This window comes from Chroicocephalus ridibundus, chromosome 6 (genome assembly GCF_963924245.1).
Source record: "Chroicocephalus ridibundus chromosome 6, bChrRid1.1, whole genome shotgun sequence".
NCBI lineage: Eukaryota > Metazoa > Chordata > Aves > Charadriiformes > Laridae > Chroicocephalus > Chroicocephalus ridibundus.
Window position 1 is genome coordinate 30,652,135 of NC_086289.1, and position 23,053 is coordinate 30,675,187.

At 41.1% G+C, this 23,053-nt stretch overlaps 1 protein-coding gene across 3 annotated transcripts; it reads right to left on the reverse strand.

Moving 5' to 3' along the window:
• Positions 1–702: 702 nt before the first annotated feature.
• On the reverse strand, positions 703–20,718 carry GPRIN2 (G protein regulated inducer of neurite outgrowth 2). Of its 3 annotated transcripts, none has more exons than XM_063338636.1 (2): positions 20,436–20,718; positions 703–3,367 (listed from the first exon to the last, which is right to left on the reverse strand). In XM_063338636.1, the coding sequence occupies exon 2, from the start codon at positions 3,349–3,351 to the stop codon at positions 1,549–1,551; it is 1,803 nt and encodes a 600-aa protein (XP_063194706.1). In that variant the 5' UTR covers positions 3,352–3,367; positions 20,436–20,718; the 3' UTR covers positions 703–1,548. The 3 variants fall into 3 exon arrangements, with proteins under 3 accessions (XP_063194706.1, XP_063194707.1, XP_063194708.1); XM_063338637.1 differs by lacking the exon at positions 20,436–20,718 and adding an exon at positions 19,078–19,202; XM_063338638.1 differs by lacking the exon at positions 20,436–20,718 and adding an exon at positions 18,931–18,996.
• Between the last annotated feature and the right edge of the window lie 2,335 nt (positions 20,719–23,053).

Sequence of the window (23,053 nt, forward strand, 5' to 3'; positions counted from 1 at the left end):
TTAATGCATCACAGCACATTCCATCTAGCAGGTCCTATACGTAAGGATTTTCTAGCCAAATTTTAAAACTGTCCTAAGCACCAGGGACTCCTCTTCATATACATGTCAGGTGAACATTATGTAGACAGCCTGCTAATATTGTTTTAGGAAGCTGGGACAAAAACCAAACCAAAAAAAGCGCAACCACACACATTTAAAGAACAGATAATTCCACAGCAGTAAGTTCTCTGACGCTGCGAGCTTTCCTTTTGAGACAGAAATGAACGTTCCTCCTCTCTCTTCATCAAAAAATATTGCATATTCCTAGTTTCCTGAAGAATGGTAGACATATGGCCACATATGACACTAAAAATAAGTCTCCGCTTCCTTGACAAACCTTTCACTTCAAACAGGCCCTGCACTATGGCTGCATTACAGTATCATAAAAGGTTTCTCACTGGGATATTGTTTGCCAAGTTGTTTTTGAGCGAAAAGAAATCTTTCAGCTGCCCATATGGCCAAGGCACTCAGAACAAATAGCCTCAGCGCTGTACTTTGGTGAAGACACAAAGTCTCACTTCCAGCAGACGCTTGACGTCAGACCAGGCAGGGGACACAAGAGGAGCAAAGGTTACATGCGAACTGTCACCTCTGGTTTATGCAACAACAAAATAACCACTGTTCAGGATAGATGCACATCAAAAGAATTCACTGGAAATGACTTTTAATATAAGCAAAACAAAACTGCTCATGATTTGTAGGGTATGATAGTGTGACAGACTCGTCTGAACAGCTTTTGTTTCATGTCTCTAATAAACAAGCATTCAAGAAGTAATTCACATTACATGAGTCATCTTTGGTAATACTGTACATTTGTATCAATCACTTGGTAAACATCAGTTCTGGATATTTAGAGTGTAATTCATCGTAACTACAAACTAATTGGAAAGTTGCAGGAGCATCCTCCAATTGTACATCAGCTTGCAAAGGGAAGAGTTCAGACTAGCAATATCGAAATTACTTTACAGAGTTATGTGGCAAAAGTTACAATTCTTTGTCAGATAGCATTACACTAGTTTGTCGTTGTGTCTACTGTTAAGGTGGGTTTATAGTCAGCATTATTATAAATTAACAGCAAAATAGCTCCCAAAACAATTTAAGGGAGTAGGACCGAAAGCTAAGAACTTTGATTAAAGTGTAATTTTCTAACTTGGTTTTGTAACCCTAAATTATTAAAATACAGAAAAAAAAAATCATTCTTTTAAAAAGATGCATCATTTAGAAAAGAAGTCTCATTCCTTACAATACGATTTAAAACTAACACAGAGGAATAAAACAGTGCTACATTAAATACAGTCAAGAGCATTCAGATGGCATGATGTAGGTACAACCTTATGTCCTCTGTTATTTGGCCCAACCACGGGGTTTTCCTTGCGTTGATGTGTATTTGATGGTCACTGAACTTTTCCCACTTATCCTGAAGTGTATTGTCCACATGTACTGTGTTAACACGTAACGGCTGGCATTTATTTACACTTTAAAAGCAGCACAGCTGTCCGACAGCTGTGCTCACTCCACTGCAGTACTGGAACGAGCACAACAGCTCGGATATCTCAGGGAATGCATCATTGTTCTGAACGGCCTTTTTTTCCCCATTTTATCAGAAGATGGCTCCTCACTGCTTTTCCCAGCCAGCTCAGCAGGCTCTGTCTGGGATTGTTCTATTTGAATCTCAAGATGTTTTTGAATGGCTAACCCAAGGACTTCCGGATCCACAGACGCCCCATACACTTCCCACGTCATTCCTTCGTCATCCCATCTCACTTCACGTACCGGAGATTTAGGGGCCTCCAAGTCTTGCTCCAGGTTCACCTCTGGGAACACATGCGAGTGGCCTTCTGCTGCAGCTGCTGGGCTTGTTGCCACAGATTTGCATTCCACGATTGGAAGAGTTTGTACCTCGGCATCTCTACGCTCAAGAGCTGGTTTCAGTCCTTTGGTTAAATCATTCATAGAGGTCATAGTCCACATATCCTTAGTTGTCATTACCGTGTCTGCACCTTGCTGGCTACTAAAGGCAACACAGGCAGCCTTTGTTTCTGGAGGAGCTCTCTGCTGCTGAGCACAGTGTTGAGCATGTTGCAGTTGTTCTCCAGGGATGCTGCAGCACTTCAGGACTCTCTTGGCATCCAGGCCTGTTTCACTTACTGAAGACACCAGCTTAGGGTATGTCAGAATGTCTGAAGTAGAAAAGGAATGAAAATAGCCAGGTGCTGCCTGCTCTTTTCCCGTCTCGCCAACTGAGCATACCAACCGTGGAACAAGTTGTATAGATGGTATGGGCAAAGCATGGCAATAGGCAGGGATGGTGGCATCTACTTTCATACAAGGCTCCTGCCTTATATTACAGGGCCCTGCAGAATTGTTATGAACTGTCATCACCATGGGTGAGTATGCAGAGTTTGGAATATTGCCGTAAGTCAGACCACCATGAATAATCCCTGTGGCTTGACTGAACATTGTCCTGTTTGAGAAACCATTTCCAGGTATGTGGGGTCCTAGAACAGCAGCATGAAATGTTCCAGGATCTGTGTAAACAGTAGTGTTGTGTGGAATACCACCGCTGTCAAAGCTATTTGTGGGTACTTTTTGGTCTCTAGGTAGAACTGGAAGATGAGTCACAAGGTTTTGATAGTGAGATGTATTTTCATTTGTTTCTGATCCATATCTCTGTGTTTGGAAAGACATCCTAGCCACTGGTGGACCATGCCTGCAGCTAGAAGAGCTTAGGCTGGAGTGAGTAGCACTGGTTTCTATGTGAGTGACATAAGTCTGCTGTCTGCAACTGCAATTTAGGTCTGAGTGGCTTCTCTGAAGGGCAGCTCCTGGTTCTTCCATTTCATGCATGTTTTGCTGGTGTACAATGCAGGCTGAAGAAACATTCTCAACAGTGCTGCTCTTTACACACATCTTAGCGTCCCCCACTTCCCAGGAGGCTGGGGACTGTTCAGCAATAAGAAAATTGTTTGTAGTCTTGGTTCTGCTCTGTGAATTGTCATCAGCTGACTGATTGCTTATGGTTTGCACCACTGATCCAAGTCCCATCATCCCAGACTGCGAGGACCATCCAGGACTTGGCATACTCCTGGCACCACTCTCATTTCCCAGGGTATGGCAGATGGTGCTACTGTGGCTTTTCTTCAGATCCTGTTTGTTGCTTTGCCTTTCCTCTGAAGTTGATTGTCCAGTACAGGCCAGACTCGAGGAGCTCTTTGACAGGGGGTGGCTGTTGACATTCAAGAGACCGTGACAAGTAGAACTTAGTGCATCCTGGTAGGAATGAGTGTGGAGCTGGTGGCTGTCAGCTGACATGGCAAAGAAGAGATATCTGCAAGAAATGGTGAAGAAGAAAAAGAAGCAATTTAAGAAGGAAATATATGCACCGGAAACTATAATCTCTATTGAGCTTCTGCCTGAGCTTCTTGCTTTTCACAGTCCACAGATACTTTTTTTAAAAAGCACTATGCTGTAGTCTGTGTGTACTCAGACTGGCCAGTTTCCATTTTCAGTTTCCACAATGGGATTTTCCCTGAATTAGGTTCAGAATTTATTGAAATTCTCGGGTTTTTTTCCATTTCATAAAACACAAAGGGAAGAAAATTCTTCCTGGTTTCTACCTTTTAACAATAACAATCTCAACATTGCCAAGTGTCATCTCCCCTGAATTTACTGGAGGCATTTGTAGGACATCCAGAGATGTCATGTAACTTAAGACAGAAGTATTTTTCAAACAAGATAGCTTTTTCCCCCGGTGTTCATTAAGCTAATGATATTAACTCTATTGGCAAAACAAAAAACTGTTCAGTTTTTAGTCTTCTGGCATTGTAATTTCAGAAGTTATCCAATCACTGCTGGAGCTTTCAAACATTAACAAAGCCTCAAAAACTGATCAAGTTCTCCCTTTTCCCCCTACCCTTCCTAACAAGCTTCTTTGGATTTCATTTCACAAGAAGATCACTGTTTTAGTCAACTGTTTCCCCAGAGTCCACACAAGTGTACAGTAGATGTGGACAGAACTGCTGTGACCACCTGTAGCAGAGGAGACAGGGCATGAAACCCACGGAAACGAGCTCTGCCAGGCCTGTGTGGAGTCAGTGCCAGTGTTCCCAGAACAAGTAATGCTGGGCAGCATGGGGCAAAGATACCCAGCTGGCCCACGACAGGGTCAGTGGGCTTTCTAGCTTGTGCTTACCACTGGCATGATAGGAGGTGGCAGCAAAGAGGGATCCAGTGAAAGGCTGGAGGTGAAACTCCCCTAGGAACCACTGAGCTGGATGGAAAGTCTGCATGTCAGCACAGGGTCTGTTAAGAGAACATGCTTCAGTGCACAGTTTGGGCTTCTTGTGCCAGTCACCTTTGGAAATCCAGAAGTTCACACTGGCTGTGGAAGGTACATACTCACTGCACCAGAAGCAGGGTAAAAATAAAACAAGAAACTCTCTAACCAAAGTTTTGTGGTTCCTCTGTCCTTTTTCCAGTGCACTCAGTTACCCCTTATTGTTAGAAAACACTTGTTTCTACTGGTTGGTATAGTATCCTATACGTTGATAGCATTTATGTTAGCACTTCCATATCTAAGAGAAGTTGTAATTGAAGATTTTCAATCTAACGCGATTTAGTGATCCATTTTTGCTGATTGAATCAGATCTTCCACTGATTGACTACGCATATTCCCTGGGTGTCACAGAGGTCTTGCAACATTTGTATAACTAAGTTATTTTAATATGCTCATATATCTGTATCTATCTACAAACATACATATAAATATATCTCTTTCCTAAAATAAACCATTCTGTTGAAGAGACAAATGTAGAGCATTTATTCATTGCTTCCAGGTCATGTACTTACAGGGTCATTTGTTGTGCAGAAGGATAGTGGAAGCTACAAGTTCTCATTTTAGAGAACTTTACTGCAGCTGCACTCTGTACACTCTGCCTCACTGGCAGGACTCCTAAAGAAACCTTCACAATTTCTTGGAACTGTATCACCAAAATAAAAACGAATGTGTGGAACAAGAAAGGTATGTACACATGGTGGACAAAAGCACTCTGTAAATGTATCAGGAAAGTTCACTCAAAACACCAAGAGGTGGCCGCAAGGGCTCACATTCAAACCTCTCAGTGAGAGGCTTTTAATATGTGGTCTTTTTGATATGATATTTACAGGCTCAGAGTCATCTGCCAACATAATTGATAAAGGGCACGCCTTTTGCTCCATTCCCAAACCAAGAGCTCTACTGCTGATCCAGACAGCTATCAGTGCTTACGCTTGTAATTCCATTTTCATTGTTAAATTTGGCAAGCCGATAGTTCAGGTTGCAATTTTCCCATCACCTGAAATTCACTTGCGTTGTCTATTTTCCATAACGAAATTAATTTGAGCAAGACGACATTAAAAAATAACAGTATTTGCAGTCACTTCTTTGAGAAGCTTCTCATTGTGGGCTGCGTAGTAGGGACTTGTGATTGGCAGCAATATCCTCTAGCATTACAGTTCACGCAAATTTGGACTGTATGCAGAGAAAAGGCAGTTTTCCCCTCCTTCATACCTACTTGTTCAGTTGAAAGTTAAACTCCTTGCAGACTCCACCCGCACCAAGCCTGCTCTTTGTGTCATGCAGCCTCTCTGGCCTGTGGGACTCCACAGGCTGGTGGCATCTAAGGACAACACAAAAGCATCTTTTCTTCCAGGAATGGAATTTCTGATTCCTGGTTTAGAGGCACTGCTGAGTGCAGCTGCACTCGAAAGCAACCGCTTCTTGCCAGGCTGGCCATCAATGTATTTCTGCGTGTTTTTCAAATGCTCTCACAAAATCTCACTCAACACTTAGAGCAGGAACTGGGAAAGTGACAGTTTTAAAACACTTCACTCATCTCCTCCAGCGTGTTATCTATCCTGCAGCCACTTACACATATGGGTATAGTCTGCCACATAGAGTTCAAAGGAGTCAATAGGATTAAACACCAGAGCATAGCTGTCTGCAAGGTGAAGACCTTACATTTAATCTCTTTAAAAGATTAACACCTGCCAAGGCGCTCTCACACACTGGGATGAAACAACATTTACTAATGGAAATCCTCAGTCACAAATATTGAGTCTTGGGTGAAAGGAAGCGTCAAACATATCCTGTTACAGATGATATAAGGCTGTGCAAACTTTGAAGAGCTCTCTCACAAAGTTTACAAAGTTCAAATATGTATATATACACAGATACCAAGACCTCTGTTTGCTGTCTTTATGTAGCATTGCTGCAGAAACCTCTGTAACTGGAAGAAGTGATGCAATTTGAGATTGATTCATCACCTGAATGTGAAGGAACACGTTCAGATGAACGAAACAGTCCAAATACATTGACATCACTGAAAACAACATCCAGGGTGATGTTTGCAATGAAACCTACAAAGCGAACCCTGAAGAGATTTATTTTTTGCCGCACCCCCATAGACGCCAACTGCAGCTGAAATCGAGACCAAACACAGGTCAATGCTACATACATTACACATGTACAAATAAATACATAACATTATAACCAGCAACTATCAACAGCATTTGAACATCCATGCTAGCACAACTGTATCAATTATCCTATGACTTTTGGCCCTTACAAACAATGGGAACAATTACCAGTTAAGTAAAAGAGCATGTCACCTGATACTTTAGGAGAGGGGATGGAAAAAAAACCCAAACAAACCACAACAGTAAAAAAGAAAACAAAGCTCCATTCAAACAAGATGAATCAACTTCCCTCAGAATAATGCACTTTCCCATCATGTTGAAATCCAAAGGTATGTTTTCTCAGACAGCCTGAACGCCTCCCCATTTATATGCCTCCTATTGCTTTCTCCCTCCATTCCGTGCTCCTTTCCCTGATCTGGAAAGACCTATGAGCCCGTACACAACCAGCACATTTTGCCCACCTGGCAGAGGGAGGGCCCTGAGCCAGACTTGTGCACGTGAAGCTCCGCATGGAGGGTGATGGCTGCAGAACAAATCAATGTCTGGTAGACCTGGCCTTTCCTCACCACTGCTGCAGCCAAATGTCACACCATTTCACAGTAGCATAAGTGAGCCTGCAGGTGTGCCACAAACCACATCAGCTTCCTGATGATCCTAATTTTTCTTTTTTTTTTTTTAAACTGATCATCAATCCAGTCACACTGATCACTAACACCAGCACAGGGAGGAAACAGAAGACCACTCCCCTCTGCAGAAACACAAACTTACTAGTGGCATAAACCCAGAGCAAACCTGCACATGCGGTGCCCTTCTTCCTAAGGCTTTGGAAATAGCATGTAATCCCATACCCACCTTCCCAAACTCTACATTTCACACGTGCAACGCCAGCACTGATTCCCCAGGATACACAAAACATCTTACGTGTAGGTATACATCCCTCCAGAAGAGACACACGCCAGAGGCGCTGTATTTCCCAGGGAAGCTCATGCAGACTGCGCCCAGCTGATGACTTCTGAGAAGGGGCAGGAAGACGACGTATCTGGGTGGTTACACCAACACTTATACCAGGATGGGGTGACAAACTTTTTTTAAAAAACAAAACAAAAAAACCCAAAACCCACAACAAAAAAAAACAAGCCCAAAACCAACCAAAACATGGATCCTCTCAATGATGATTTCAGTCGTGCAAATGCCATTGTATTTTGTGAATCAGCTCATCAGGAATGGATTACCGACATGAAACATGGATATAAACACAGCTGACTTGCTGGGTACTTAGGGACCTGAAACAACTTTTCTGCGCATGTTGGGAGGTGGAGACTACTTTGCTTAACTTTGCTTTCTAAAAAGTAAATACATAATTTATAGGAAAGTTTGTTTTATTCAAAAATACCTACTGTAGATTCTGAGTTGATCTGAGAGATTTTCATTTGGAAATTCAAAGGAAATTTGCACCTGAATACACAAACAAGAAAGCATGAACTTTGAGGCAGATACTCTGCTATGAATATATAGAAAATTGTTAGACAAGCAGAGAAAGGATTAGGATAGAAATGGAATTAACATCCACTATTTTTGGCTTAGCTTCAGATAGCTTATGAGGGGATCTAGGCTGCTTTCACTAATTCCACTGAACTACTTTAGTAACAAATGTGTATTTTGCTATGACTTATGATTAAAGTTGCGACCTATTTAATGCACTAGTAAACTTAGTCTCAGAATATTAAATATCATGTATGTTATCGACTGAAAGATGTTCACTGGTAAATTAACTACGATTCAAAAATTCTTCAGTATTTTTATATTGCATGCATGTACTTTATTTACAATTTTGACAACAAACACAGTGGTTATAAAGTGGAATAATTCCTTACTGTCATGTCAATATGTAGAGCAAGGCTTCATGTAATATATAATACCACATAATATTTCAGTATGATTGCATTTAGTTCCTGCATTATATATTTGCTAGTGATTGCTTTCTTCCCTGCAGTGGACGGCTTCACAAGAGTGATATGATAAACAAGACATCCACAAAACAAATCATAGTTTTCATAACAAGGATACTAACATGGGATATGGACATAAGAGGATGTGCTAATAATGAAAGAATTCCAGCTATGCTTGCATTTCCTCCAACAAGCAAAGAAAGAAACTACAAAAATGCCATAGAAGTAACTCAGCTGCTGTATCCTTTATCCCAGGAAAGGATTTTTTTTCATTTTAAGTACTGTTTGGAGCACAAATCTGCACCACAACTTAGCACACTGACCATGCTCTCTCATAAGTACTCTTACTACAGTAACTAAACATATTGGGATGCAGCATGCATTGCTGAAAAACATAAACAATACAAATTGCAGAATTTGTGATGAGACAAAGAGGAATTTCATTTAATACTATTTACTAGAAAAATACATGCAATGCCAGAGAATTACTTCTCTAAGTTTTCCATAGTTTAATTTTGCTTTGTATAACTGTGATGGTCAACCCAAAAATCAACAGGACTTGTAAGAGTGATTGCAGGCTGTTTCGCCCCCCTTCTTCACTTGGCAGATCATCCAATCAGAAAAAGAAAAAAAATTTTTTTTCATATATTTAATTTTATGCTTTCAAACCCAGCATCTGACTACAAAATAAGTGATAAATCAGAGCCAATTTCAGAGGTGAGAGCATTAATATGCAAGTGTGGAATTTGGAAGAGTTAGGTGATTTGATCCATACCAAAATTTTTCGATGATGGCTGTTAATTTCAGGTACTGACCAGGACCCTCCGGGGTGAGCAGTAGCACCTTTCGAGAAGCAGCGTTAGGGGGTTGCAAGCCCAGGATTCGCTCCTTCATTTGCATCATTCTGGCCCTGCTGTGCATCAGCACTTGGTAATCTGTACAATAATCAGCTTCATAAGATAAACAAAGAATTTCTGCAATAACACCAAATTCCAAGACAAATACATGTATGTTTTATACAAGGAGAATAGTGTGATTTTAATTAACTTATGAGATTTACTTGAATAGAAGGCTGCTATATGTAGGTTCTTAACTCTATTTAGTCTTATTACAGATACCATGGTTATAAATTTGAAAAGGCAAGAGCAGTTTATGGTTAAAATGGCAGAACTTTAATTACAGCCTAAGGGGAAACTGTCACTTAGCCATAAACACTGCTGACACCTGCCTGGGACACAAGACAGTGCACACAGAAATAACTAAATTTCTGCCTAAACAGCCAAGATACCTCGGGTACCATATGCAATGCAACATATACACACTGCGTTCTCTTCAGGCCTGGTATTTTAAGCAATGTGTCTTCTTTATTGGCATCTACAGCTCAACTTCCAAGATAGATGTTTACCAGGGTAAAATGGCAAAAAGGAGTATTTTCTAATATGACATTAATTCTTTAAGAGCTGCACTCATTTTAAAGAGGCTTATACCACCAATATTAAAAAAGGAATCGAGTATGGTCACGTCTAAAAATTTGTTGCTGCTTGCCCACACTGAGAATTGCTGGTAACTTGCACAAGATGAGAAAGATCTGTTTGGCACTTACACAAAGATTGACATGCCAGTATTATGACAACTGACAGCCTCTCCCTAATTACAATCCCCTGAAAGAAATAGTCTATTAACATTAATCACTAACATCTACTGTTGGGCGAGGGGAGTCAAATCACTTGAAAGGCATTGGCAAAACAAGATTAGCCATGGTAAAAAGCTTAGCGATTCAAGTGTCTGGGATTAGTTTCTTATGGTTTTAATTGTGATTTTATTTTGTGTAAGGGAAAGGACGAAATAGAGGAGTTAAAATAAGGGAAGAGGTATCACTCATCAGGGAACTTCAAGGACTTTCTCTAAATTCTGTAAATACAACTATATCAATGCAACTAGATTAATACAGAATCAGGTTGAGACCCCAATTACTTAACCTTTAATCCATCATCTTCCTTTAGGCTTCCCATTTTGCAATAGCATTATAAATTAACTATGCCTTGTTCAGTTCAATCTGCTAATGCCCTCTTGTAAATATTTACAAGTATCAGACAGATCTACAGGACAGACTGATCTGGGCATCTACAAATTCCATCAGATGCACGCAACAGACAAGTGCATACGGGGTATGCCAATGAATGGGATCATTTTTTCAGTTCCGCCACACCAGAAGCACCGGCTAGTGGTGCACGTGATCACCATAATTCACTTGTAGGAAGAGGAGTACATTTGACAGGCTAGAAAACACAAGAGCAGAAGGGTTATGACACTCAGTGCTCAGCACAGCAAAAGCATGGATTGTGTGTGTTTTACATATATATAACCTGACCAGTCACAGCTTTTCTTTCATTTCTGTTAATTACCACTTTGCCTATCAGGCTTGGCTTGATAACTCCAGCCCTGACTTTGTCTTTTCCCCATCTGAAGCTGAGCATGCTGGACAGACATCTCTCTGCATTGACTGGAGTTCTGCAAGATGAAAAGGAAAGAGTGCCCTTTTCACTGAGTATTAATGAACCTCAGGTATCTTCTTACTTAGGACCCAAGCAGAGATCTCTTCCCCCTAACGCTGAAGTTACCATGGACAGCCTGGTTACTGGTGATCTCACAGGGTCATAAAATAGTTGCCATATCAGAAAGTGAATAGTTTCAAACATCTGCCAATACATTCATCTTCTCAAAGCAGAATGACAAGGCCTTCATATCCGCAATTATTCAATAGCATAGGAAAAGTCATGCAAGAGGATGAGCATTCACTTTTAAGAAACAGCAGGAGCAGCCCACAGCCCTGGTAGAGTCTGAGCCAGGAGAGAAGAGCTGGTAACTCTGAATTCTAAAATGAAAAAGGATAAAATGAGAGTGCCGTGGGAGAAGAGCCTGAGAAGGATGAACCAAAGGACAGTATTTTAATGACAACTTTAACAGAATTCCCAGGAAAGAGAATTCATAAAGGGCTGTGAATAAATTATTTGGAAACCAGAGAGGGGTGCACTCTATCACAAGGGAGGCATGTGTTGGGATGTAGTCCTGACACCACCACATGATGCACTGTGCAACTACACGTCCTCTTCACCACCCTTCCTTATTTAATCATCTGTCCCAGAAACAACTTCGAAGATCTCTTAGGATTTTGATCTTTTTATAGAAGAAATTTATACGCAAAACATTATTCCCACCATGTCTCCATATGCATATAGACCTACCTCAGTGTACAAGCTGCCCTACATGACAGAGCTAAAAAAGGAGATATTGTACAGTCATATTTCATGCTCACTGTTAGTATTTGACAGCTCACCTCTTTAAAGCTTGTCTCCTCAGTCAGAAGACTTAAAACTTTTTAATTACAAATGAAATATGCTGATATGGTCATGTAATCAGCTGTTTTCAGCAGCTGGGGCTTTAAAAAAAAACCCCACCATCAAATATCACGACAGCAGGCAACCCTGACCTAGAATCAGGCTAAGAGTGAACAGTGTGTGCCTACAGAAGTGGTACATTAATAAAATTGCCTTTCTGGTTTAAGCAGAACAGAATTATGCAAAATGAAACTGTTAATTCAGCTGCCAGATTTATGCTGTTAAGAATTGCTAGCTACTGATATCCACTGGCAGCGCAAAAGTCTTGTGAGAAAAACGTTTCCTAATTTCTTTAGGAATTTATCGTTCATGCATGAAATTTGCAGTGACCTATCTACATTTGGATTTATTTCAGAGACAGACACTAGGTGAACCTTTTCCTCTTCATGGCAGAGGATCAAATCCTATTCTGTCACACGTACCAATTTGGAGGGGACAGGGTCAGTCTGGTATTGAACGGCTCATCCTCCTCAGAGCTCCCTCTCTGGGTCCTCTCTTCAGTCCTGAACAGACTACCCCCACAGCAAACCCATTGATCTGGAATTCTGCAAAAACACATGGCCATAGCTTGCTCAGCAAGCCTCTACCCATCAGAGGCCCAAGCCTGCAAACTGGGGGAATCACAGTTGCCTGAGAAGCATCATGACCTTAAAAATCATACAGAAAATCAAAAGCCTGCTTATGGCCTGCTTTCAAGGGAATACAGCTACATATTAATGCAATCTTCTTACAAGAGGCCAGCAGTTTGCACATCCAACAAACTCCACCCGAACTAAGTGGCTAAAATATCTACTTGTAAATTCATGTGTTTTAGTAGGAAATACTCAAAGCATCATTTTTGCTGTTTGCTTGAAAGCTTAAGAGCAACAGTTAGAGGGAAGGTATGAACTCAGCAAGCTCAAATCTGCCTTAAAAGTACTGACTAGATATAGCCACAAGTACAGCAGCTTTCATGTTCACATGTCATCCTTAACAGAAGGATGGCAATTCCTACAGATGGTGACAAACAAAAGTAACAGTAATCAGAAGCTCTCCAAACATGTATGTTTGGATAAAGGAAAACAATATTTACAGATCAAAAGACACTCCACCAAAACAATCAAAGATGGTTCATTGTTCTGCTGTATGTAACAGTGAAATCTCTTTCCTGTCTAAAAAAACCTGGCAACTTATCTATCAAGACCTAGTAGTTTACCCTCATTTCTTGTTCCCTTATTTTTCCCTGTGATTGAACACTACAGAAGGGCTAAAAACACCCTTTAATTCTTTACTTAAATGACAGTGTTATGAACTGTACACAAAACATTGGAGAAGAGAAAGATTCAAAAAGGCATTCCATCTACCTCCAGAATTTGCTCTCAGCAGTGGTAGGAAGAAGACTGACTTTTGGATTGTAGACTGACTTCTAGATTATAAAAAACAATTGGTCAGTAATTAGAAAGAGGAAACAATTCCCTACTAATTCTGTCTGCGCTCACTGACATACAGTATGACCTTGAGCAAGTCATTCACTTTGTGACTCAGTTTACTCATCTGTGACTCAGGGATTAGATGCAGAAGCCCCTGGTGTAGGTATTTAAAGGCTTAATTCATGATTGCAGAGCATTCTGAAATCCCCAAATGAAAGATATTAAATGTAAGACACTGAGAAGACTGTATTCTGGCCCTTCTTTTGTAATATTTCATTTAAAAGAAATAAATAGAGCATCTTTACATGAAATACTTGTTGCGCTTGCAGAAAACACATCATACCAGTAAATTTCAGACACTATCCATGCCTCAGAAGCATCTGGTTAAAGCACCCCCTCCTCCAGCTTCCCAGCATCAGGTGAGGATGAGTAATCTTAAGGATTCCAAATACCTAAAACTAGCATTAATAGAATTTCTCAAATTAGGTGTCATATGTATATCATATGATACAATACACACGCTAACAAGATGTATATTATATATGCATGGTATATTAAGTAGCAATGATTTATCATAAATAGATTCATTATACCTTTATAAGCAGAGCTGTCACAACTGCAGACCATGTTGTCCTGATTCACTTAGAAGCTTTTATTTACTGGGATGAACTTTTCAGGAAAATCTCCCTGGCAGAGAGATTCTGTGACAAATTTAAGTCTTTGGTTCTCACTGCAAGCTGTCTTTTATATTTCTTTAAGCTGAAAAAGAACTGGCAACCTCTGTCCAGAAGGATAAGTGGTGCTACACACATATAATTGAAAAGGACTAAAAAGAAGGCCATCTAATCGTGTTTCATAGGGTTGCTAGAAGTTGCCTTTGTCTGACTGTAGTATAAGCTAGCTTTGAAACTATATAAACAAAGAATATGGGAGGGACTAGGAAGAATAGGTTTCCTTTTCAAACTTGATATTTTGCCATAAATAATGGTTATTATGTCCAAGTGTGTGTCTCTTTCTCAAAAAAGCAACTCTCCCAGTTACTCTGTGGTCTAATCAGACCTATGTTGGCAACTATTATCTGTAGTTTTCAGAAAACATCTGAAAGGGATGAAAGGGAACATCAGGACTGAGAGAAGAAAAACATTAGAGCTTGGTTACAGGAGAGTCCATGCTGACAAGATACTATCAAAAGCTTAAGGAGAGAAAAAACAAGACACAGTAAAGCAGCAAGACTAAAGCTTGCAAATGTTTTGTCAAATCTAAGTACACAAAGAACTTCCTCAAGAACTTATGTTTACATCCTGCTTTATGTAAACAAGCAAGTTTCCCCTTTTCTTGGTTAATCTCAACCACAAAATGAGTTACAGAAGTCTCTACTTCTTTATTAACATTTAATGATGTCAGAAACACAAAATATTGAGGTATAAATTTGGAACAACTTGTGAGCTACAAGGCAATGCAGGTTCCTGCCATCACCAGGGTAGAGGAAGATCCCACCTGTACGACACGGACAGCCAGAGGATAACTCTTTAAGCATCTGCTGTTAACTTCTAGCAGCAGGATACTGATTATAAAGAATTAAGTCTCTGTTACAGGAATTCTTTGCTTTTCAAGCACTGGTTTGAACATATCCAAACCCAAATGGACAAATGCTTACTGCAGGGGGGTTGGACTAGATGACCTTTAGAGGTCCCTTCCAACCCAACACATTCTATGATAACCCTAAGAAATCTGATCTGACCTTATAGCTGTTGCTGCTTTGAGCAGGAGGTTGGAACAGATAAGTTCCCAAGGTCCCTCCCAAACGGAATGATTCAATGATTTTTTTTTTATTGTTTTCATAATTTTGTGCTTTCATCTGTCATTGCCAATGAGAAGTTTTCATATAGTTTCTCATCCTGAGACTCAAGCAGGAATGTGCAACCATTTTGCAATATTAAATCCTTTGTTTGATTAATGGAACCTGTAGCTTTTACTGAAATGAGGTAAAACAGGAATGACTTTTGAAAGGAACCGCAAAAGTGATCCCTGTATTCTACAGACAACGTGCTGCATATGAAAGAGGCGATGAACTCCAGAAGTTTCTTTCTGATCTGTTAGCACCTTTCTTGTTACTAAATCAACAAAAGGACTCCACCCCTTCCACAGTTTAGAGGCTATTCAGAACCACATAAAAATGCTAAAACAAGATATATCTTTTTCCTTTACAACATTTCAAGAAGTATTTATCCACCCTGTTGAGTCACAAACACCAAACTTTCCCAGCAGATTCTCTGCAGAAAGCAATAAAATAATTTTAAGTCTAAAAAAAAAAAATCCAGTTTAGAAGAGTTAGGGTGGCTTTGTGCATTCATCACCTCTCCAATTCCAATGTCAGGTTTGCTTAGTTTGAGCTGAAAAAGAAGTTAGATCTTTCATTTCAGCACAGATGAACTGGGTTCTGTCAGTCTTACGCACTGTTGCCTACGGTAAAGCTCTCCAAGTCAAATGAAGGTCTTACAACCGCTCAATCTCATTAACCTTCATTTACACACTCAGGTGTGCCCTTGCTAAAGCTTAACTAGCAACTATTCTGCAGATGGAGAAATACTCTTGCTCCTTTCTCTGTTTTATATTAAATCCATACTGTGTAAGAGTTAAGCCATAATTTTGGAAGACATACTACTTTAAAGACACACAGAGGGACAGGCCAGTTTAAAGGTGCTCTTGCTTATGATACTTTTTTGGCACAGAATGACGCTTGAATATAGCTCACGTGCTTAACACTCACACTCAACACCATGCTAGCAAAGACCTGGCTGATGTCAACTTCATTTAGTTAGCCTGTTCCTATTCCCACGGTCTGAGTGTATATACACTTAAGCAGCTCCAAAGTGATTTTTTGTGGTTCCTGCTGCTAAAGATAATTTCTCAGAGTGGAAGTTTATTCTGAAGAACTTTGACAGCTTTTGTAAAGGAAAGAGACCACCTTCTTCCCCACCATCCACTAAAGAATCAGAGGCTACTCCTAAAGGACAGTTCTTAACATACATATGAACTATCAGCTGCATAGATTTAGATTAATTCAGTAGTTATAATGCAGCCATTAAAAATATTGCATAAAATTATCTTAAGCAGAGAATGGCTCATTTAGTGTGTCTCAGTCCACTGCCTTCTCATTGTATCCTTCATGCAGATATTCCTGACGATGGTACTCCAACATTTATTTTCATTGTCCCCCTCTTTTTGCTTTTATAGAAAAGTGCTCTCTCTCGCCACTGAAACACCCCCCACCCCACCCTGATATAAAAATAGACTATTAAGAGTTTGGATAATTCAGATCTTCCAGAATTTTAACAGCTCAAAGAGAAGTGTTTTCACATATGATGCTGTGTATGCATGCAGCTTTACAGTTTACACCAGTTAAAAAACTCTAATTACTTTCAATGAAACGGCAAGAATTTACCAAAAGGCCAGTGCCCACAAACCCGATGGTGCTGCTCATGGTCACAAAGGGGAAAAAAAAAAAAGAGAGAGAAAAAAAAAAGAGTGCAAGGCTGACAAGAAAAGTAGGAAAGTAAAGTGTAAGATGATTTGCAGCCTATGATTCATACTATACTGTTGTCCTTGGGCCAGAATGGTTTGGGACTACAAGCAATAATATATCATAATATCACATACATCTGCCAAAGATACAAACTTTTGGCTCTGTTAGGAAGCAAGAGCATTGCCCAATGACGTAAGGGTCACTTGCAACAATAAAACTATGAAATATGGCAACAAAAATAGGATTTTTATTTTTTCTGATTCATTGAGAAAAATACTTATAGAACACAAAAAATTAATAAATTCCATTAACAGCACTCTGTCAGTTTCCCGAGCATTTGAAAGTATCTTTCCTAGGCTGCATTCCTTTGCAAATTGTATAACCACTTGCAATATCCAAATACCAGTCAAGTACACTCCATCCTCATTTTAAAACATTAATTATAGGGGAAAGGAATGGAGAATTCAGCCTCTTTAATCTCCAGAAGAGTTGCTGAAGAAGGAAGAGCATTTTGCTGATATTCCGCACAGAACTAACCAGCCTGCAGACAGGTGTAACATTATCTCACTGGTCCAGCAAACACCTCTGCTCAGCTGGAGTGTTTTGAAGCTACCTCCAATTTACCCTTTGTCATTGCCCTTAATAGAAAGAAAATTAAAATACAGAAATATAATGATCATCAATAACATTTTTTGTCTGTTCCACCCTCCCTCATACACTCTTATTTTTCAAGTTTATTTTGAATATGTATATTTTACTATGGAAGGAAAAATGTGGATTTGGTATGGTTATCTAATGGGGAATCACCACATTTGGTATTATAAACCATCTCAGACATCAGAAGGCTATATGCAGTTTATTGCTTTTGCTGTTCATGCAGCCCTAGATAATAGTCAGATAAACTAAACTGTAGCTGCAGCTTTCTCTAGAGTACAGCTAAGATAAAATGTCTGGATGGTAAACAACAACAAAACCCTACAATCAGAAAAGGGTGTTTTACAGAGTAACTGAGCCATGACATGAAAACATGAAGCCCTCATCTAATCCACCCTCATAAATGAAACCTTCCCCAAGCTTAATTCTTTTACACAAAGACTCCATGCAGAGGGCTTTGTACTCAGATCTTACTGCGATCTAGGTCCCGCAAACATTCAGACATATGCTTAACCTTAAACATGCAAACAACTGTTTGCAAGCTTTAATCAACATCTTGGTGCAAGGAAATCATCGATATTTTTGTATCACATGATTGCTTTGAAGCATGAGTCACTGGAAAAGAGGTAGATTTTGATCTTGATATGGTCCATCTTATTTATGCGCAAGCTCAACATCCTACAAAATATATTTATCCAATGGTTATCTTTCCAGTCACCTTTCATGCTTACAGCTCTCTAAACACAAATTCGTGCATCAGCACAAATTCTTAATTACAGGAGGTTTTAAACTACAACATATGCACAAAACACTCTTCTACTGTGATTTCTGATTTAAAACATTTACTCTAGTGACAATAAAAAGTCAAAACAAATCAAACCTTTGACTTTGGAAAAGACATGTTTTTGTTTAAAAGAAAATTTTATCTGTCATTCTAAGTACTTATTGATCATTTATCTAGAAAAAAAGAGTGTAAAACAAAGCTGATATGCAAAAGGCACTGAAATATTCCTCAGTTTTTCTCTTGTGTTGGATATTAACTTCTCAGGAAATTAAAAAACATGCGGTACACATGGTGGAAAAAACAAGGGAAACCATTCTCTGGCAGATTAGTACTAAAAAGTAACAATTTAAAGCAATACAACTTATTCTTTTCTTTTTTTTTAGTATCAAAACCTCAACATACACACAAAAGTTAATCAAAAAGCATCTTCATAAACTTGCATATGTGCAAAGGAATAAGATGAATGGGATTATGGGGGTTTTTCTCCCCCAGAGAAACAGTGACAAGTATATTCTAGAAACGCTTGCTGAAAGACAAATACACATCTAAGTGAAAGACACCAGCACAAAAAAACCCACCTTCTGCAGAACTACATTAAATTCAATTAAAGTGCAGAGCCAGAGTTCCCATCATTTTAGTAAAAGAGAAAACTCCATTTTCCGGGGCTTTTCAGTCCAGCTAGCTATCCACCCCCTGCTGCCAACACAGCACTTACAGAAGCCTGGGTCTGTCTCTGTGCAGCTCCTCTCCCTTCCCCTCATCTGCTTTGTTACTCTCAAAGACCTGCTGGCAAAATGGAGAGGACTCGGTGTCCTTACAGGAGACGAGAGAACGGGCAGTGCATGACTCCCGTGGTCCTTACCTTCCCCCTGTTCAGAGATTGCACATCCAGCTTCCCTGTCCAAGTTACTTGGAGGGTATTTAAAATAGATGCTCAGAAATCGAGGAGAATGAAAGCCAAAAGAGTTCAGATTTCCTTTAGAAACGGGGCTCCTTGATCCGCCTGATGCTGTTGACACTAAGGTGAGCATATGATAACGGGAAGGAGGAGGGATTGTTAGAGAGCATCAAAGGCGGGAGACTGGGAGATGGGGTTTCATCTGCCTAGACGTGACGCCCCTTCCTGCCTCCCCCCTTGGCTGGGGAGGAAATAAAATGGAGCCGGTGAGGGCATGAGAGAGATAATCCTGCAGCTTCATCTGATTAGAGAAACTGGGCCTGTGCAGAGCCTGCAATGCCGCCAGGGAAGGACAGGGAGGGGAGGCAAAGAGGGGCAGGAAGAAGAGGAGCAGAGGGGGAGGAATAGAAATGATAAGGGAAAAAGGAAAATTATAAACGGTATACAAAGGAACTGGCGCCTGGGCCAAGCCACCCTGGATGCGTTCAATTTCTACCCTCAAGTAAATGTGAAATCACCAGTAGGAAACACCTATTGCTTCTGGTAATCCAGAGCAATCGGGGGAAAAAAAAACCAAACAAACCTAAAACCCAGAATGCATCAGTTGTTTAGGCATGGACTGGGAACAGGGACGTCCCAATGGATTGAAAACAGTGAGAGTGTTTGAGCTGAGTAGGAAGAAATGGAAAAAACAGTATGCTACACAATTTAGAACAATTTTCTATTGCAAGTCATTTTGCAGAACCTGTTTCCGCTTACTAAAACAAGTCTTAGTTGAACCAAAGTGACTTTAAAAAAAGGCCCTATCAGCACGCACATCTGGGTGTTTGCAGCTGTGGCCTTGGTTGCCCTCCCACAAGCCGCATGGCCCTGGCAGCTACACTCCCAGCCATGGCCTCCTCCTTCCCATGCCTGGCACAGGCACTCGTGGGCTCACAGCTGCCCACCTATGTATGCCCACCTGTGCCACCATGCTACTGTGCCCCACGGGGGATCCCCACCTTACAGGAGGCTGCAGCCAGTATGGTGCCCCCTCACTGCCCACAGGTGTGAAGGCAGCATCATGCCCTTGCACTTGGCCTGACACAGGGGCTCACCCGAGGGCACTGGCAGGGTCCCAAGGCTGCTGCTGCTGAGCATCCTGTCCCATCCTTCCCCAGCAGGGAAACCCTGCCTTGAGGACCCAGGCATCCAGGACCCTCCAAGCTGCCAAGTGTGACCCAGGGTGCATTGGGGAATGTTGAGGACAGATGAGGCCAGAGGAGTCTTGCCCCCCCATCCATGGTGGCCCATTTCTGTAAAGAATCTCCTCTTTCACTCACCTTTATCAGCTGCTATGCTCCGTCCTTTCCAAGGCACTACTCCTTGTCTTCACATTGTGAGCTTCTTTTATTTCCTTCTGGCCTATTTCCATCCATTTTCAATGCTTCAACACAAGGCAGGCTGGCTGGATCTCCGATGGAGCAAAGAGAAGGATACCAAAACATCACAAAATAATCCTTCAAATTCTCTTTCTTTCTGTTCAGGAATGAGTAAATACCTTTCCTGTAAAACACAGCACATTCTCACTTTGTTCCTAAATCTTCACTCTGTACTGTCCCATCATACCTAGCTCAGCTGGGAGAGGGGGACCAAGACACACCCCTCCTGCCCCCGCTGCTTTTAGGAACACAAGATTGCTCTCTGAGTCTTCAAAATGGGCTGAAAACCCAGTCATTTTCTATGCGTTTCCAGGCTTTGTTCCTAAGACACCCCACCCCCCACCCCCCCGCCGTGCACTCACCAAGTGATTACTCCCTGGGGCTACAGGTCAGGAAGCATTTCAGGGGTTAACAGGCATGCAAGGCTCAGCAACAGCTTTCCGGATGCTTTGTTTTACTTGCCACATTTATTATAGCAATGAAGCAGAGTAGTCAGCTGTTTGTGCTGACCTTGTGCATCCTTTTGGCAAGGCCAGAAACAGAAGTTCCTTGAACCCGTCCCTCCCAGAGCACTCTTATCGGTGTTCCTGGTGGGCCAGGATCATGCCCAGGCGACTCTTCCGACAGTGGTATAGGACTGCTTTGATGCTGCAGAGAGGGGACAACTCTACAGTGTTTTGCTTCCTTTCTTATTCCATCAAAAAACCTTTGGCTGGCATGACGGGAGATGCCCCTGGAACTTGTAGCTATTCCAACATTGTTCCATGGGTGCCCATGTCCAACTGTGGAACAGCTCAGCATGTGATCCTTCCAGTCAAATGCATCTTCCAAATTTGTCCCAAGTTACCCAAATGATGTCCCAAGAACATACAAAGGATACAGTGTGAGGATAATACTGCATTTCTCTTTTTCTTAAAACTGTCTACGGGAGGAAGTTTTATAGTTCTCTTGTCCTGGATTTGGTGTGTCCAGGAAGGTTGACTATTTTCATTAAAAGTATCAAAGTGAGCTTACTGAAAGATACTGGTGACCAACTTTTACCTCAAGAGGTTACACATCTGGGCATCTATAATGATGCAACTGGCATACCGCTTTTTCATTATACATTTAATGAGAAAAGGTGCAAAGATATCTCAAAATTAAATTTGGAGAATTTATTAATATTTAAGGAAACTGAGAAGTCAATAGCCTACAGATACATTAGGCTAAATCCAGACAACATTGATGAATTTGCTTTGGGAAGAAGGGAAACATTGTTTTCCAACAGTATTTTTGCAGGACAGTTCTGCCACTGTTGCTCAGCCTGACTAATGTTCATGTTTCCCTGTGAAATACACCCAGAGTTTAAACATGTGAGAATGCGTTTAATTTCATGAAACTAAAGTCCTACACCCAGCCATGGAAAAAAGCTTTCAAAATTACTGTTTACTGATTTGGGTGCTTGAAGATCATAAGAAAGCAAGCCACCAGCCCCATGACTTTGAGTCACTTCATGTGAGGAAAGGCAGTTAGCTCTGCTTGCCTGCTGAAGGAGGACACCACCAGGCAGAGCTGTCAGACCTGCAGGCCAGTTTTTGTCACCTCAGCCTCCATCCAGGCAATCAGGGCTTCCACATCCAAGAGAGAAGCAGCCTACTCCTAGCCCAGAAGCCCTTTGTCTAACCTAAAATTCATTAATCCCACTTTGGCCAGCTACCCCTCTTCAGATAAGGGTATGGGGTGGGACAACCATCTTGATCTCTTCCTTTCTGCCTATGAAACCGAAGAAGGTGTACTGAACCCCTCTGCTCGCCCCTTCCCATTTATAACCCTACAGCCTTTTCTTGCACTGCCTGGACTGCTGTCATTTGTAGTAACTTTTTCATGCCAGGTGGGGTGATTTAGACCTGTCCAGACTGCAGTTGGTGAAGTCCTCCATCAGCCTTGAGCCCCCCGAGCTCTGCTGGTGGCAGAGCTGCTCTTTGAGGAGGCAGGTTCAAGTGTCGCCGGCGGGTGAGTGCCCCGCTGGAAGTGCCTTTCTGAGCTGACTCACAAAAACGCTGCTTGCAATTTGTTCATATATCTCTGTCTGGGGGCTCTGGATGCAAGCCCTGGGAGGCTGGTATTTGTTGTCTGTGGATTCAAAGCCACTGAAGCCAGTGAAACCGCACCTGCAACCAGGCTGATTTTAGCTTAATGCATTTCTGGAATACATTCTGGCCCACAACAAAAATGTAGCCCTCCAGGAACAACATACTGTCTTGTGGGTAACACTGCTCATTTGCCTGAATGTCATCTGTCACAGTCAATTTGGATCAGGTCTTGGATATCTCCATTGTAAAGTATTTTTGAGTGTTTCTGAAGAGTAACAGCACTTCAGCACAGTCTGAGAGCGCCTTCAAATAATAACTAATGTACCATAGCCAAACGTAACTTTTACTCTGCCTATAACCAGCCAGAAGCTCTCCACTGTAGATACTTACTGAAATTCCTTATTGAAATTACACCTGGGCATTGAAATGAACTGCTTATTGTAATTT